General features: G+C 46.2%; 1 protein-coding gene across 1 annotated transcript; it reads left to right on the top strand.

The window, feature by feature from the left end:
• Positions 1 to 6,119: 6,119 nt before the first annotated feature.
• On the top strand, positions 6,120 to 8,110 carry LOC117854904 (uncharacterized). Its single transcript, XM_034737167.2, has one exon. It carries the CDS (start codon positions 6,268 to 6,270, stop codon positions 7,765 to 7,767), a length of 1,500 nt encoding a protein of 499 aa, XP_034593058.1. The 5' UTR covers positions 6,120 to 6,267; the 3' UTR covers positions 7,768 to 8,110.
• The last annotated feature ends 5,740 nt before the right edge of the window (positions 8,111 to 13,850 follow it).

The following is a 13,850-nucleotide window of genomic DNA, read 5'->3' as shown; positions in this document are numbered from 1 at the left end:
GTTGGGCACCAAAATGTGCCCTACCAAAATTTGCATGCCAAAATCTGAGCAAAAGTTTTAGGATGGCACTTGGTTGGGTGCCAAAATGTGGCAGCCAAAATTTTGGCCCCCAATTGGTTTGATGCCAAAACACAACTGCCAATGTTCATGATTCATACTAGCACACACTTTTAGAATATGCAGCTTGCATAACAACGGATGGAAAGATTTTGCTACCCCATCTATACTCAAGGTAGTTCCCTTTAATCTTCAACGGGAAAGGGTGGTGGTGGAACTCCAGCTCCAGTGCTTTGTTGTTGATGGGTGAGAACCTGGGTACTTGAGGAGAGGAGACGATGACGGGTTGGCTGGAGGCTGCAAGAAGTGAGATGACAGGTAGAGGACAATAGCGCAAACTAGTAAGGGATGGGAATACGGGAGCATGGCAGGGACAGCCAAAACGTGGGCAAGCTGAACCTTGCCGATGTGCCAGAAACTTTGGCACGCCAGTTTTTTGGATTTGAACCAAGCGAGCACTAGAATCATTGGGCTTGCCCTGATTTTGGTTTGGCACATTTTGGTGCCCCACCAATCAGTCCCTTAGTCCACAAGATATTATGTGATAATAGTTATCACTACTGGAAAACTCAGCATTCATCCTGAGGCTCAGTACCGGACCTAACAGCTAGTCCCCGAGGAACCCCTATGACCCCCTTTAGTACTGGGTGGAGACTTCACCTGGTACTAAAGTCACCCATTAGTATCGGTTGAAGCCTCCAACCGGTACTAATGTGCCTGAAGGCCTTTAGTACCGGGTGGACGCTTCACCGGGTACTAAATCGCAACCTCTCTTCACGCATCAGTCCTCCCTTCTCTCTCTCACCCCCTCCCCACACTTATCTGCTCGTCCCCCTCATCCTCTCACCTGCGCCTCTCTCTCTTCTTCTCCCCGCCGAATCCCCTCTCTCTCCGCAGCTGAATCCCCTCCCTTTGTCCCTCCCACAGATCCCATTGCCGCCTCCCCCCCTCCCCCCGCCCCCGTCGCCGCCCCTCTCCTCCCCCCTCCACTCGCCCCTCACCTCTTACATGTGGTAAGGAGCGGCGGCGGGGCAAGGAGCAGCGGAGGCAGGAAGGGAGGGTGCGGCAAGGCGGTGGAGCGTTGGCAGGGCGTGGCGGAGCAAGGAGCGGCGGCGGGGCAAGGAGCAGCGGAGCTCCGGCGGGAGGGCGCGGTGGTGGAGCGTCGGCAGGCATGGTGGAGCAAGGAGCGTGTGGATCTTGGAGTAGCGGCCACCTCTCCCTCAGATCCGGCGGTGGCAGCAATCAGCGGCGGTGGCTGAGCAGCGTAAGTACACCGCCTCCCTCCCTCCCTCCCTCCCTCTCTCTCTCTGGTGCGGGGCTCAGGTGTGCGGCCGGGGCTCTAGGGCTCTAGCGGATGGCTGCAGGGTACGGTCAGGTCTCCGGTTGGCGGATTTCTTTTTTTTTTATTTTTTAATACCCCTTTAGTACCGATTATTTGATCCGGTACTAAAGGGCGAAATAACAATACCGGTTGCACAACCGGTACTAAAGATGGATTTTGACCAGGTACTAAAGGCGCATTCCCCAAAAGTGTACTATTCCTTCTATTTGTGGACACACAACTATCCCATTTACGAAATAGACGTTTGTTACCAAAAACATGTAGCACATCTATCTGTGGACACACAACTATCCCATTTACAAAATAGACGTTTGTTACCAAAAACATGCAGCACAATTACCGCATATAAGCTTCTGTTGCAGCTAATATTATACCTGGAGAAGGAACTCATTTTAGTCTTCATTTTTATTAAATGGTTGGAACTTTGCAAGCTCTCAATTGCCCGTGTTTGTACCATATTACCTTCGAGCATTTGTCACGGACTTGATTTTAAGCAAGACTTTGAGTTATTGGATAGTTCACAGCAGGTCGTTTTCTGAATTGATTGGTAAACTTTGTGCTCATTTTTATGTTTGATTTGCATCTCGTAAGTCGAAAAAAGTTATCCCATTCGATTGACCAGGGGGGAAGGTCAGACCATCCTTCACTGATTTGATCTTAATGGCTTAACCCAAGATTGGATCTGTATCACGTTGACTGCTAGTGCGTGGTTAGTGGTTGCACCTGGTACAAAGGATCGGGTTACTTGCAATTGTGCGGAGGCTGTCAGGTTTCTGAATACCTGGCAGCTAGATCTTCAGGATGGTAGGTAAACTGAAAAAACTAAAGATCATGAGGATGCTGACTAGCCCATGAAAAGAAACTGGGATGCTAGGTAAACTGAAAAAACTAAAATCATCGGCTTCAATCTTTGAATTGAAAATGATCTCGAAGGAGAAAAAAATGGGACATAAGCAACATTCCAGCCGTGGATATATGCACACAAGGAATGGATACAAAATCTGCTGTAATTTTCTCTTTTCTCTTTCTCTTTCTTTGATCTTTTTGTTCCCTGTAAAATACTTTATTTATTGTTTTAATATATAACTAATAGGGGGTCACACAAAAATATTCGGTGCAAACCACCATCTCGGTGGAAACGTGAAAACCCCTTCAAAAATCATATTTGTAAGTGTTCAAAAAATCCATAGATGTACTTTGTGGCAAAAGTTGCGATGCAAACTCAAAATAGGAAAATTCAAATGAAAATGATAAATTTCATGTGCATAAACACTAAAAGATGAAATTCCTGGAAATTGGTCTTCTAGTGCATATGCACTTGAAATTTGTCATTTTTGTATGAATTTTTGCAAAAATGGTTTTGCATCCCATCTTTTGCCACAAAGTGTGTCTATGGATGCACTATGAATGTGCATCATTTCAAAAAAAAATTAATACTTGAAAGTATGATTTTTAAGGGATTTTCACATTTCCACCGCGAGAAGGTCGTTTGCACCGAATATTTTTCTGGAGGTCACACCCCTCCTGTTACATAAAAAAAATTATCCTCAAAGACTCACAAGCATACAACTAATTTCAAATAGAGCAGAAATAAGGGTGGGATGACAACCGGAACCAAAGTTTATTTGTATGTGGGACCAAAAATGGAACATAAGCAACATTCCAAACGTAGATATACACAATTAATGTTGGTCTAAATTCTCCTCAAAAACTAACAAGCATAGAAAAAATTTCAAATATAGTGGAAACAAGGGTGGGATGACAACTGGAACCAAAGTTTAGTCTCAATAAAAGTGTGATTGTTACCTCCACTCCAATGGTCTTTCCACTGTGTTGTTTGTTTGCGTTAGGCATGGAACGCACATGTCACCATGGAGAGGGACCAGAACCCAAAGCTCGCGGGATCTGCACATGCCGACGTAGCAGGATCTGGTGCGGCTCAAGGAAACTCCCCCCGTGCATCGCTAGCTGGGAGTTGAGTAACAAGAGGTGGTGTGATGGAGCATATGTGAAGCATGCGGTGGCACTTCAACTGGTGGGTGCAATCTCTCGGTGGATTCCTAGTGAAGGGGACAGATCCGGTTGGAGAGCACATAGTGTGGCTCTCGGGATCTCACCGCTGTGAGGCGACTTGGTTTCCACCCAACGAGTGGCACCAAGGGATTGAAGCTCATCACCAGTTTTTTCTTTCCTTTTAATTATTTTCCAAATTTTATTGTGTGTTTCTACAATTATTTTTCGTCTTCATCCTTTCCCCCCTACCCCTCCGGTTGCCCTGACAAGTGAGTGATGTGGTGTGGTGTCCAAGGTAGAGTAGTGGCATAGGGCATGTGTGAGTCCAGTGGGTCATTACCACCGGCGGATCTACCCACTGCCCCATCCTCCCCCTCCATCCTCTGTTTTCTTCAATTGAAATTTTGGTGTGCCCATCTCCTTGACCTAGGGATGGTGAATGTGGCGACCACCCCAGGCTCCAGGTTTTGAAGCGGCCCCGCCTACATACGCACTTAGCCAACATTGGTTCTTAGTCCAAAACTCTACTACATCCATCATTTGCAACCTTTAGTCCCATCTCTTACAAATTGCCACGCAACCATATGATCAGGAGTCATCAAGGCCACTAATGATGAGAAATGGCTAGATCCCTAGATTAACTGTTAGAGTGCGTAGCAGAATCCACCCGACCTGTTATACCCACGAGACGGCGCCCCACCAGAGCCCACAACAAGGACTTGGGCCTAACTCAACCCAAAAGACTAGCCCGATGGGTGAGGGCTACCCCACCTATATGTTGTGCTCCCCCCCCCCCCCAACCCACCCCCCAATCAATTTCCGCACTCTTAACAAGTGGAAAATATTATTAACATTAGCCACCGAGAAAAATATTATTACTCTTAGAAATGTGTGCAAATGTCATTAATAGTTGGAGTACTTTGGTAATGGGTCCATTCTAGTTAGAATTAATTGGAGTTGTTTCTCTCTATGTGTTTAGTCATAGTTTATAAAACTGTTGCAAAATCTCTAGTCATCACTTGGTTGGTGAGATTTGTAATGGTGGAATATGATCATCCAAGTTCGAGTCTTTGACTCGATGCGAGTACTTGCATTTATGGCTAATTTTTGTAATAGTAAGTGGTGTACCGTTCACAATGAGGTGGATGTGGTAACTTTGATATTCTCATGATCTGTTCAAGCAGTCTCTTGATAATTTTCATAAGTGTGAGTAGTGAGTTCATGTTAGAGTCGCATGAATAACACATATAATAATAGTAGTAGGGTGTCTATCGCCTTCATGTCTCCTAACAAAAATGGCACGCAGGAGCTTTATTTTCTTTCTTGGAAAGGTAAAACAAGCCCATTTTTTCAAAACAGCGATACCCATGCAGATGTTTACGACAATTACCCATATCGATACAAACACACATCCTACTCTTAGACGAGCATTGTTGAGAAACTGAGCAACAAATCTTGAGATTAACAAAGTCACCATAAGCATTTCGTTGTCAACGGGCATACCACTTACCACTAAAATTAAGAATAGCATGGTTAATTCTTGAAATAAATATAAAAAAATACAAGCACCTACGTTGAGTTGAAGACTTGGATGGGCAGTTCACTAACTCAGTTCGCAAAGAGCTACTAATTTTAACTTGAGAGAAACTAGCATCACGCACCTCTTCTACCAAAATCATGCTACACTTCTAGGCCCTGTCTGGATCGGCTAAAGTGCGGATTGTTGGTTTTAAAAGGTCTGGTTGATCTAAGCATGCCAACTTTTACCATCTTTTAACAATCCCATAAGTTGCCTCTCATTAGCTTTTGCCATCTTGTGCATTGAAAAAAAAGACCAAATTGGCAATTGGATTTTACTGGAAATGGCCACCTTTGTCATTCACATACCCACGTCTCCACTAACGGTATTATAGGCTGTTGAAATCTAGAAGTAGTATTTCAAATCCCTTTGGTACCATCAAATTTTGAGTTTCCTTCTATGCCACCAGTTAAAAATTTTCTGTTCCCTTCCATGAACGTCACGTTCCATACCTCTGAGCTCTGTTAAGGACTAAACTGCCGTGTCTTCTCCAAAATTTCTGATGGCACCAAAGAGATTGGAATTTTCTTAATGGCATAAAAGAAATTTACTCTTAACAATTCACAAGCTAAAGACGTTTTTTCACAATCTCTAGTTGATCGGGATCCTAGTCAAGGATTGTAAAAAGGTTCTTTAAACTACCCTGGGCACTTATTTGTTACCTGTGGTCAGCATATCCTTGTTGTGTTACTCAACATCATACATTCCGGTGAACATTGTCAGCCTTCTTCAATTCTGAGCCCAAAATCTTTTGCAACAACAAATCATCTTGAAAAAAAAAAATGCACACCCCAATCCCCATTCTTGTTTTTAGGGTTCATTGTTCTCTGAATCGGATTTTTTAAATGGGGTTGTTAGACGTCGTACGTTTGAAAGTTCACTAAATCTTATTCAACCATTTCTTCGGAAACACCATTGATGAAACAAAAAAAAAGACTTCGAGTTCGATGTTTAGGATGTCTTTTTTTTAAAAAAAGAACAGTAAACAGATTCTGGGCTGGTCCTTTTTATGTTAACATTTCACAATAAATTGATTGCTTCACCGGCTTATCAGCTGTATGCAACTTTGACGAGTGACGACCAGCCGCCTGCTTGGAAGGGGAACCACAAACCGGGACAGTCACCGCCGTGCTGTCTCAGGGGTTGACCCTTGACTTGGACCTCCACATTCCATCCATGGCATCAAACTTTTTCTCGCGAACCGGCGGGAATCCACTCGTCGGTTCAGTAATCACTAACCAGCAGCCTGCAAGAAACTCCTCGATCAGTTTCAGCAATGGACGCCTTGGCCTCTGCGGTGGTCAGCGACCTCATCGGCCGGTGCCTCTCCTTCCTCATCGCCAGGTACCAGAAGCATGCCGCCGCCAGCAAACTTGGGAGGCTGCACCGTCTCCTCCTGCGTGCCCGCGCCGTCGTCGAGGAGGCCGAGACGCGGCACATCACCAACCGCGGTATGCTCCTGCAGCTCGGCCGTCTCAGGGAGGGCATGTACCGGGGCCACTACGTCCTCGACGCCTCCCGGAGGCTCGCCGCCGTCAGCACAAGAAGGCGCGTCCTCGCGGCGCGCCGCAGATCCTCCTCCTCCTCGCCGTACTTCGACGCGGCGGCGGTCGTCGACGGCAACAACGGTGAAGGAGCAGTGGAGGTAAGCGGAGACAGCATGAACGAGCTCCAGGCCGTCGTTGACAGCCTCGAGGCCGTGCTCGGCGACATGAAGGAGTTCGTCGTGTTCCTCGGCGGCTACCCGCGCGTCGGTCGCCAGCCGTACAGCACGTATCTGCACATGGGCCGGTGCATGTTTGGCCGGCACGGCGAGATGGAGAGGGTTATCGAGTTCCTGCTGCGGCCTTGCTCGCTTCCCGGAGTCCTCCCCATCACCGGCCCACCGGAGGTTGGGAAGAAGACTCTCGTGGAGCACGTCTGCGCCGACGACAGGGTGCGGAAGCAATTCCCTCTGATCACCCATCTCTGCGGCGACGAACTTGGAGACGGCGAATATGATCTGATTCCTGAGCACCAGGAACACGTCCCGAGCGGCGGGGGATCACTGATCATCGTCGAGTTTGCCGGTGCGCCGGATGCCTCAGCTTGGAGAAGGTTCTACTCCTCTGTTAGCAACAGCGACAAATCAAGCAAGATCATCGTCATCAGCCAAACAGAGCAGGTCTCAACTCTAGGAACGGGACAGGCACTGAGGCTGGCAACCCTGCACAAAGAAGAATACTGGCACTTCTTCAAGGTCCTCGCCTTCGGCAGCGCCGACCCGGGCGACCACCCGGAGCTCGCTTCCATCGCCATGGACCTCGTGGACGAGCTCAAGGGGTCGTTCATGGCCGCCAACATCCTCTCCCGGCTGATGCACTCGAGCATGGACGCGCGGTTCTGGCGCCGCGTGCTGGAGGTGGTCAGGCGCGGCGTGCGCGCCAACTACACCGCCTTCGGCGAGCACCCGAGCCGGCTGCCGGGCCGCAGCAGGCTCGCCTACCTCTGCGGCGCCGCCGAGGACGCGCCGCTCTGCTTCTACTACGACTGGCGCAAGCAGACGGGGACGTGGCGACCCGGTCCGGCGCAGAGCGCCGAGCTTCCCAAGGTGACGCTGCAGGACGTGCTCGACGGCCGCGCCGTGCCCCGTGGCGAGGACAAGATGGGCGTGCTAGCATGGCGGTCCCCTATACCGCCCTACTACAACTACGTCACGAATTGCGCCGTGGAAGCGGCGGCGGAGAGCCTGGCCGTGACGAGAAGCAGTTATTTGAAGAGGAAGAGACTAAGGTAGCTTTTGATTTTGGGACGATGTGAGTTGAGTTGGAGCCATCTCATCTCATGTTTGGATGAGTAGGTTGGAGCTGATCCATTTTTTTGTTTGCTTGATGAGGTTGAGAAGGTTAGGATGGATGTCCTTTTAACACCGTTAGTTGTGGGCCCCACCTATCAGTTGCGGGGCTCACCAGTCAGCCTCTCTTTTTTTCCTCCCTTCCTCTTCTACCTTCTTCCTCCTCCCCGCACGGCTCCTCTACTGGCTCCTCCCACGCACCCCCTGCTCTCCCTTGCCGCCGCCGGCCCCTGCATCCGCCGCGGTGGCGGCCTCCCCACGGTGGCGACCTCCCCCGCCACCTCCCCGCGCCCGCCACCACCCGGCATCCCAGCTCCTCCCCAGCGCGCAGGCAAGCACGGAGATGGCGTCGGACTGGGTTCATGCAGTCCCTCCGATTTAATGGGATGCGCTCGACCCGGATCTCGTAGGAATATTCCCATCTGGGTTGGGAATTCAATCAAACATGGGGCAAAGTGGGTTGGCAACCCACTTCAACCCTCAATCCAAACACAGAGTGATGCTGCAAGACTAGTGTACCAGGTTCTTGTACATACTCTGTTTTGTAAAACCCATCTCAACCCACTTCGATCCTCAATCCAAACACAAAGTGATGCTGCAAGACTAGTGTACCAGGTTCTTATACATACTCTGTTTTTTTACTAATAATAAGATTTGTAACTAGTCATTCGTAAGCGCCATGACATGATTCTGCAATTTGTCGAGGCCAGGGACCTCATCTTCTTCCTGGCCGCGAGTTACCAGAACCAGACCACCTTGAACACAAGAATCTAGAATGTAACTGAAAAAATAAGCATGAAATTGAAAACAAATTCACCTGACAAAAAGAGAATTAGAAATCAATGGAAAAGATTTTTAAGTGGAACTTTACAGATGACCTATAACTGGCATAAATTCGCATCAAAGTCTCACGAGCGTGTAACTTATTAGATTCTCTTTGGTTCATGTTTTTTAATATAATTCCTTTCTGGAGGCAACCTGTGTTTGTTTAGACGCTGGCACAATCAAATCCCACGGAGATAAGGAAAAACTAGGTAAACAGATACTGCTGCCTACCTAGTGTAATGAGGCTCACTGCCCATTCTAATCCTCGTGTCCGCTTGCTTCCTACGTACTTCCTGGAATTACTATTCGTTTTGATCTTTTTAAATATGTATTTAGAAAAGTCAAAACAAATAGTGACAGAGAGTACTCCAGAAGAACAACGTCGAACAAGTCCTTGAAATTAGATGCACCCTGACCTCGTCTCCACAACGATCGTGTACACCTTGCAAATGAACGCCCATTACCGCCACAGCCTGCAGGTTGTCAGGAACATTATGGTGCTGTTGCCAGGGCAAAATGCCAGGCAAAAGATCTTTATCATTGTCACCGTCTCGTTGATCATATATACTTCTTCTTTAATTTTTGTTTTTAACACCATACTTCATTATTGGGCAAAACCAAACAAAATAAGTAATTGCTTAAATCGTTTACGATTATACAACTCTTCCATTTTCCTTATATGCTAAGGTTTAAAGTTGACAACCAAAAACTACCTAACTATTTCAATTACCAGAAAAAAGAGGGATGGGACAGGGGCCGCTAGAATGAAATCTCAAAGACTTTGGAGCGATTGTTGCCTTCAATGACCATCCCACTAAGTTGCTAGTTGGAGACTTAGGAGTTATGTATGGATCATACATTCTTCCCATGGTATATAGTTGAACTTGTTTGCCCCTGGTTAGGTGATCTAATTTCGCTGTATGTGGAGTCCCTACAGGTCATCAACACGTTGTTGACATGCACCGCTGCCCCTCTTCCCTTTTTTCACGTGAGTGTGCCTGACTCAGAGAACCTTTTCCCCTATATCTTCTATCGACAAGAGCTCCCTCTCATTCCCTTTACCTTTTCCTCCTCCCTCTTTTCTACCCTGTTGGCTTCCACAACACACCGCAGAGGTGGCTCGAACGGATCTCAGTACACCTCCCCTGCTCCGCGGCCACCTCCGACTCGCCATCAACAGGTGAGGCAGATGCATGCCGCCATGGGGGATAGGAACTCAGAACCCGCGAGATCCACATATGCTGGCATAGCGGGATCTGGTGCGGCTCGAGGGCTGCTGATTGGGAGCTGCGATGTGGCTAAGACTATGCTTTAACTGGTACCATGAAGGGGAGGGTGAGCAAACTCTCTCTCTCCCTCCTCCCTCAAATTCTATCCCTCTCCCCCTCCCTCTCTCTCTCTCTCTGCCCCAGATTATGTGGATTCTCGATGGAAGAGGTAGTCCCTTCCACGGTTTTTCATCAAGGCTAACGGATCCTAGCGGACTGCATATAGTGCAGATCCTAGCAGGCCGCGTATAGTGCTGATCTCGGCGGACTGTGTATAGTGCGGCTCTTGGAAGCACGCCGTCATGAGGTGATTCAGGTTCCACTCAACGAGTGGCACAACAGGAACCTCGTCGCAAGATTTTTTTTTCCAAATCTTTTATGTGTTTCTATTGCTACCTTTCCCCCTTCAATTTTTCCCTTCTCTGGTTGATCCGGAGAGCGAGTAACGCAGCATGGTGGCAATGGTAGAGCAATAGCATGGATCGTGTGCAAACCTAGTAGATCGACGGCAGCAAATCCGCCATCATCTCTTTTATTCCTTTTTTGTTTTTGCAATTGAATTTTTTTTTTGCGCATACAGCTCCGGCCTGCATATGCAAAGGGGCCTCGCCTGCATATGCACTTAGCCGATGGCCCGATTGATCACTAATCCAAAATTCGATGAGTGCATCCATCATGTGTTGTCCATCTGCTGCCAATACACAACCAAAATGCTCAGAAGCCCTCTAGGCCACTAGAGAATAGAGATGCAATCTGGCTAGATCCCTAGAATAACTGCCGAGGAAATATTATGTGCTAATCGATCAAAGGTTCTTTGTAGGTCATGTTGGGAACTGTGTTTTTGAGAGAGAAAAAAATCATGTTGGGAATGTAGAAAAATTCCATTCTTTCCAAGAAATACTACTTTGGTAGTAGGACCCATTCTAGTTAGAATTAATTAGAGTTGTGTTCTTTCAACATGTTTAGCCATAGTTTTCAAAAGCTGCTGCAAACTCTCTGCCATAGCGACATTCTAGGTTGATTAGATTTTTTGGTTGAACTTGCTCATCCAAGTTCCAAGTCTCCAACTTCAAGACAATTGCTTGCATTTATGGCTAATTATTCTTTTAGTAGTAAGCGGCGTACCCGTTCATAGTGAGGTGGCTGTGGTAATTTCGTCATTCTCATGATCTGCGGGTCCAGTATTTTTTTATGGTACTCTAGGTGCATAGTATTTAAGTGTGCCTTTTTATATGGGTAAGCATTTCGTGCATGTATCTAGGCATCTATATGAGGGAGGAAATCTAAGGTGTTGCATCAAAAAATCTGGCAACAAAAGTATGATGTCAACTTAGGGGGTGTTTGGATACCCCTTGGTAAACTTTAGCAGCTAAAGTTTAGCAACAAACCCTTGCTAAATTTTGCTAAACTATGGTTGCTAAACTTTAGTCCTTTAACAACTTTTTGGTTGCTAAACCTTGCTAAACTTGGGGCTGGACACTTTTTGCCCCTCATTATTGCTTGTCTGGACCCTCTCTCTGTCTCCCCCCTCGCATTAAATAAGGGCAGACAGGTCTTTCTACACCTCATTAAATGATGTTTAGCCCATGGATCCAAACAGTCATGGTTAAAGTTTAGCAACTCAAGTTTAGTAAAGTTTAGCTGCTAAAGTTTAGCTAACGGATCCAAATAGACCCTTAAAACTTATCCATACAAACACACACATCCTTTCCCTACGAGTACATATGAGATATATTGGGCTAACAGATCTTGAGATTGACACAGATCTTGAGATTGACGAAATCACCACAATAACCTCGGTATCGACGGGTACATCACAAACTATTAAAAAATATAGTCATTGATTCTTGATATAAATTCTGGAAAATACGAGTAGCTGTGTTGACGAGTCGAGCACTTGAAGTCGGATAGGCAGGTTAGGCAAGTTCCATCAGAAGAAAAATAACCAATTGAGATAAATTCTGTACGCTAGATCAGCATTTGGGAGTACATGGATTTGAATCGCATCCCATGGTAAGTTTAGGAGGACAGTGCAATTTGAAAGTACACGGACACTTAACGCTGCCATGCACTTTACTCGTCCGTTAGCAATTGGAAAAATAGTCTGTATTGGTTCCCCAACTTTGCTCAAAGGATCGGTTTCGTCCCCAAACTATCAAAAGTACCAATTTAGTCCCTGAACTGTTGTTTATAGTTCAATCTAGTCTGCGGTCTTATGTGGGACCAAGTTACCATGCCACGTCATCTGACTGCTACGTCCTCTTGCAAAATGTCCAAATTACCCTTCATCTTTTTTCCTCATCCTCTCGCTTCCAAGCAGGTCCCACCTGTCAGGGTTGAAATGGTTGAGGGAAAAATAAAAATAAACCAAATAAATGGTTGAGATGTGGATGTGTCGCCGAGCCTCATGAAGAAATTGAAGAAATTACGCATCGCACATGCAAAAATATAAGGCCAAGGCAAGACGTAAGACCAATGACATCCTTTGCCGATGCATCTTCGTCTAGCCGGTCTTCCCTGCCGAGCTGTATTGGTCTGTTCGGCTGGACTTATAAGCCGGCTGAAAAGCTGAAACAGATGATTTGTTATGAGAGAAAAACATTGTTCGGTGGCTGATAAGCCGGCTGATAAGCTGAAGCGAACAGGCCAATTCATGCGCTCCACCTGCTTGGCCGGCCGGCGGGATGGGACCGGGAGCCACATGCACCACAAGGGATCGAAGGACCGGACCATTTTTTTTTTAACTGAGAGGTGGGATCCGCATGGAAGCGAGAGGGTGAGAAAAAAGAGGACGGGTAATATGGACATTTTGCATGTGGGCATACCGGTCAGCTCACATGGCATGCCATGTAAGACTAACGACTAGATTGAACTACAAACAACAATTCAGGGACTAAATTGACCCTTTCGATAGTTTGGGAACTAAAACAATTTTTTGAGCAAAGTTTGTCTCCAACATGACCCCCTCCATAAAAAACAACGTCCCCACCATTCGCACGTAATATTGGTTAGAACTCCATCTGATTCTCTGAGAAAAGTGTTGAAAACGATTCTATTTAATTCTCTAGCATAAACTCTTAAAATTAGAATGGAGAATTACTTCACAAAATCAGGAGAAACTACTTTTTTCAGCTCCCAGCCTCTTAGTTCATTTCAGAGGATTACTTCACAGAATCATTAGAGAATTACTTCTCTCTAAAAAACTGTTTGGCAGAGTTCCTACTGGATTTAGTGGAGAATCAGTTTTGAGAGTTCTGCCAAACGGGACCCTAGTAGCCTCAGCGGATCCTCTAAAGGTGTATATTGTGTAATTGTGCATGCATGTATGTAGGCTTCTATATATGTACTTTTATGGGAGGTCTCTAGATGTGAAGGTGTTGCATGGAAAAAAACTAGCAAAAAAAAAGTGAAGTCAACTTTTCCATACAAACACACACGTCCTATCCCTATGACCATATCTCAGAGAGATTGAACTAACAGATTTTGAGATTGACGAAACATAAGGACCTCGTTATTGACGGGTACATCGCTAACCATTAAAAAACATAGTTATTATTTCCTAAAATAAATTTAGAAAAATATGAGCACTCAGTGCATTTGAAGTCAGGTAAGCAGGTTCCATCATAAGAAAAAATAATCAATTAAGCTAAATTCAGTTACTTAGATCAGCATTTGCAAACACATGGACCTAAATTGCAGCTGAGGGTAAGTTTAGGATGCCCGTGCAATTTGAAAGCACACGAACATACTTATATATGGTCTATTTTGTTGAACTGTGAGCTGTGAAAAAGTTGATGTGAGCTGCGGGTTATGGAAAAGATGCTATGAGGTGTGAAAAAGCTGAAAGCCGTTTGATTGAAACAGCTGTGATACTGTAATTTTGGTAAGAAATGACTATAATACCCTTGAAGGTTTGCAGGTTTGCGAGACTGT

Source organism: Setaria viridis, chromosome 5 (genome assembly GCF_005286985.2).
Source record: "Setaria viridis chromosome 5, Setaria_viridis_v4.0, whole genome shotgun sequence".
Lineage (NCBI taxonomy): Eukaryota > Viridiplantae > Streptophyta > Magnoliopsida > Poales > Poaceae > Setaria > Setaria viridis.
This window is presented reverse-complemented; position numbering and strand designations above follow the sequence as displayed.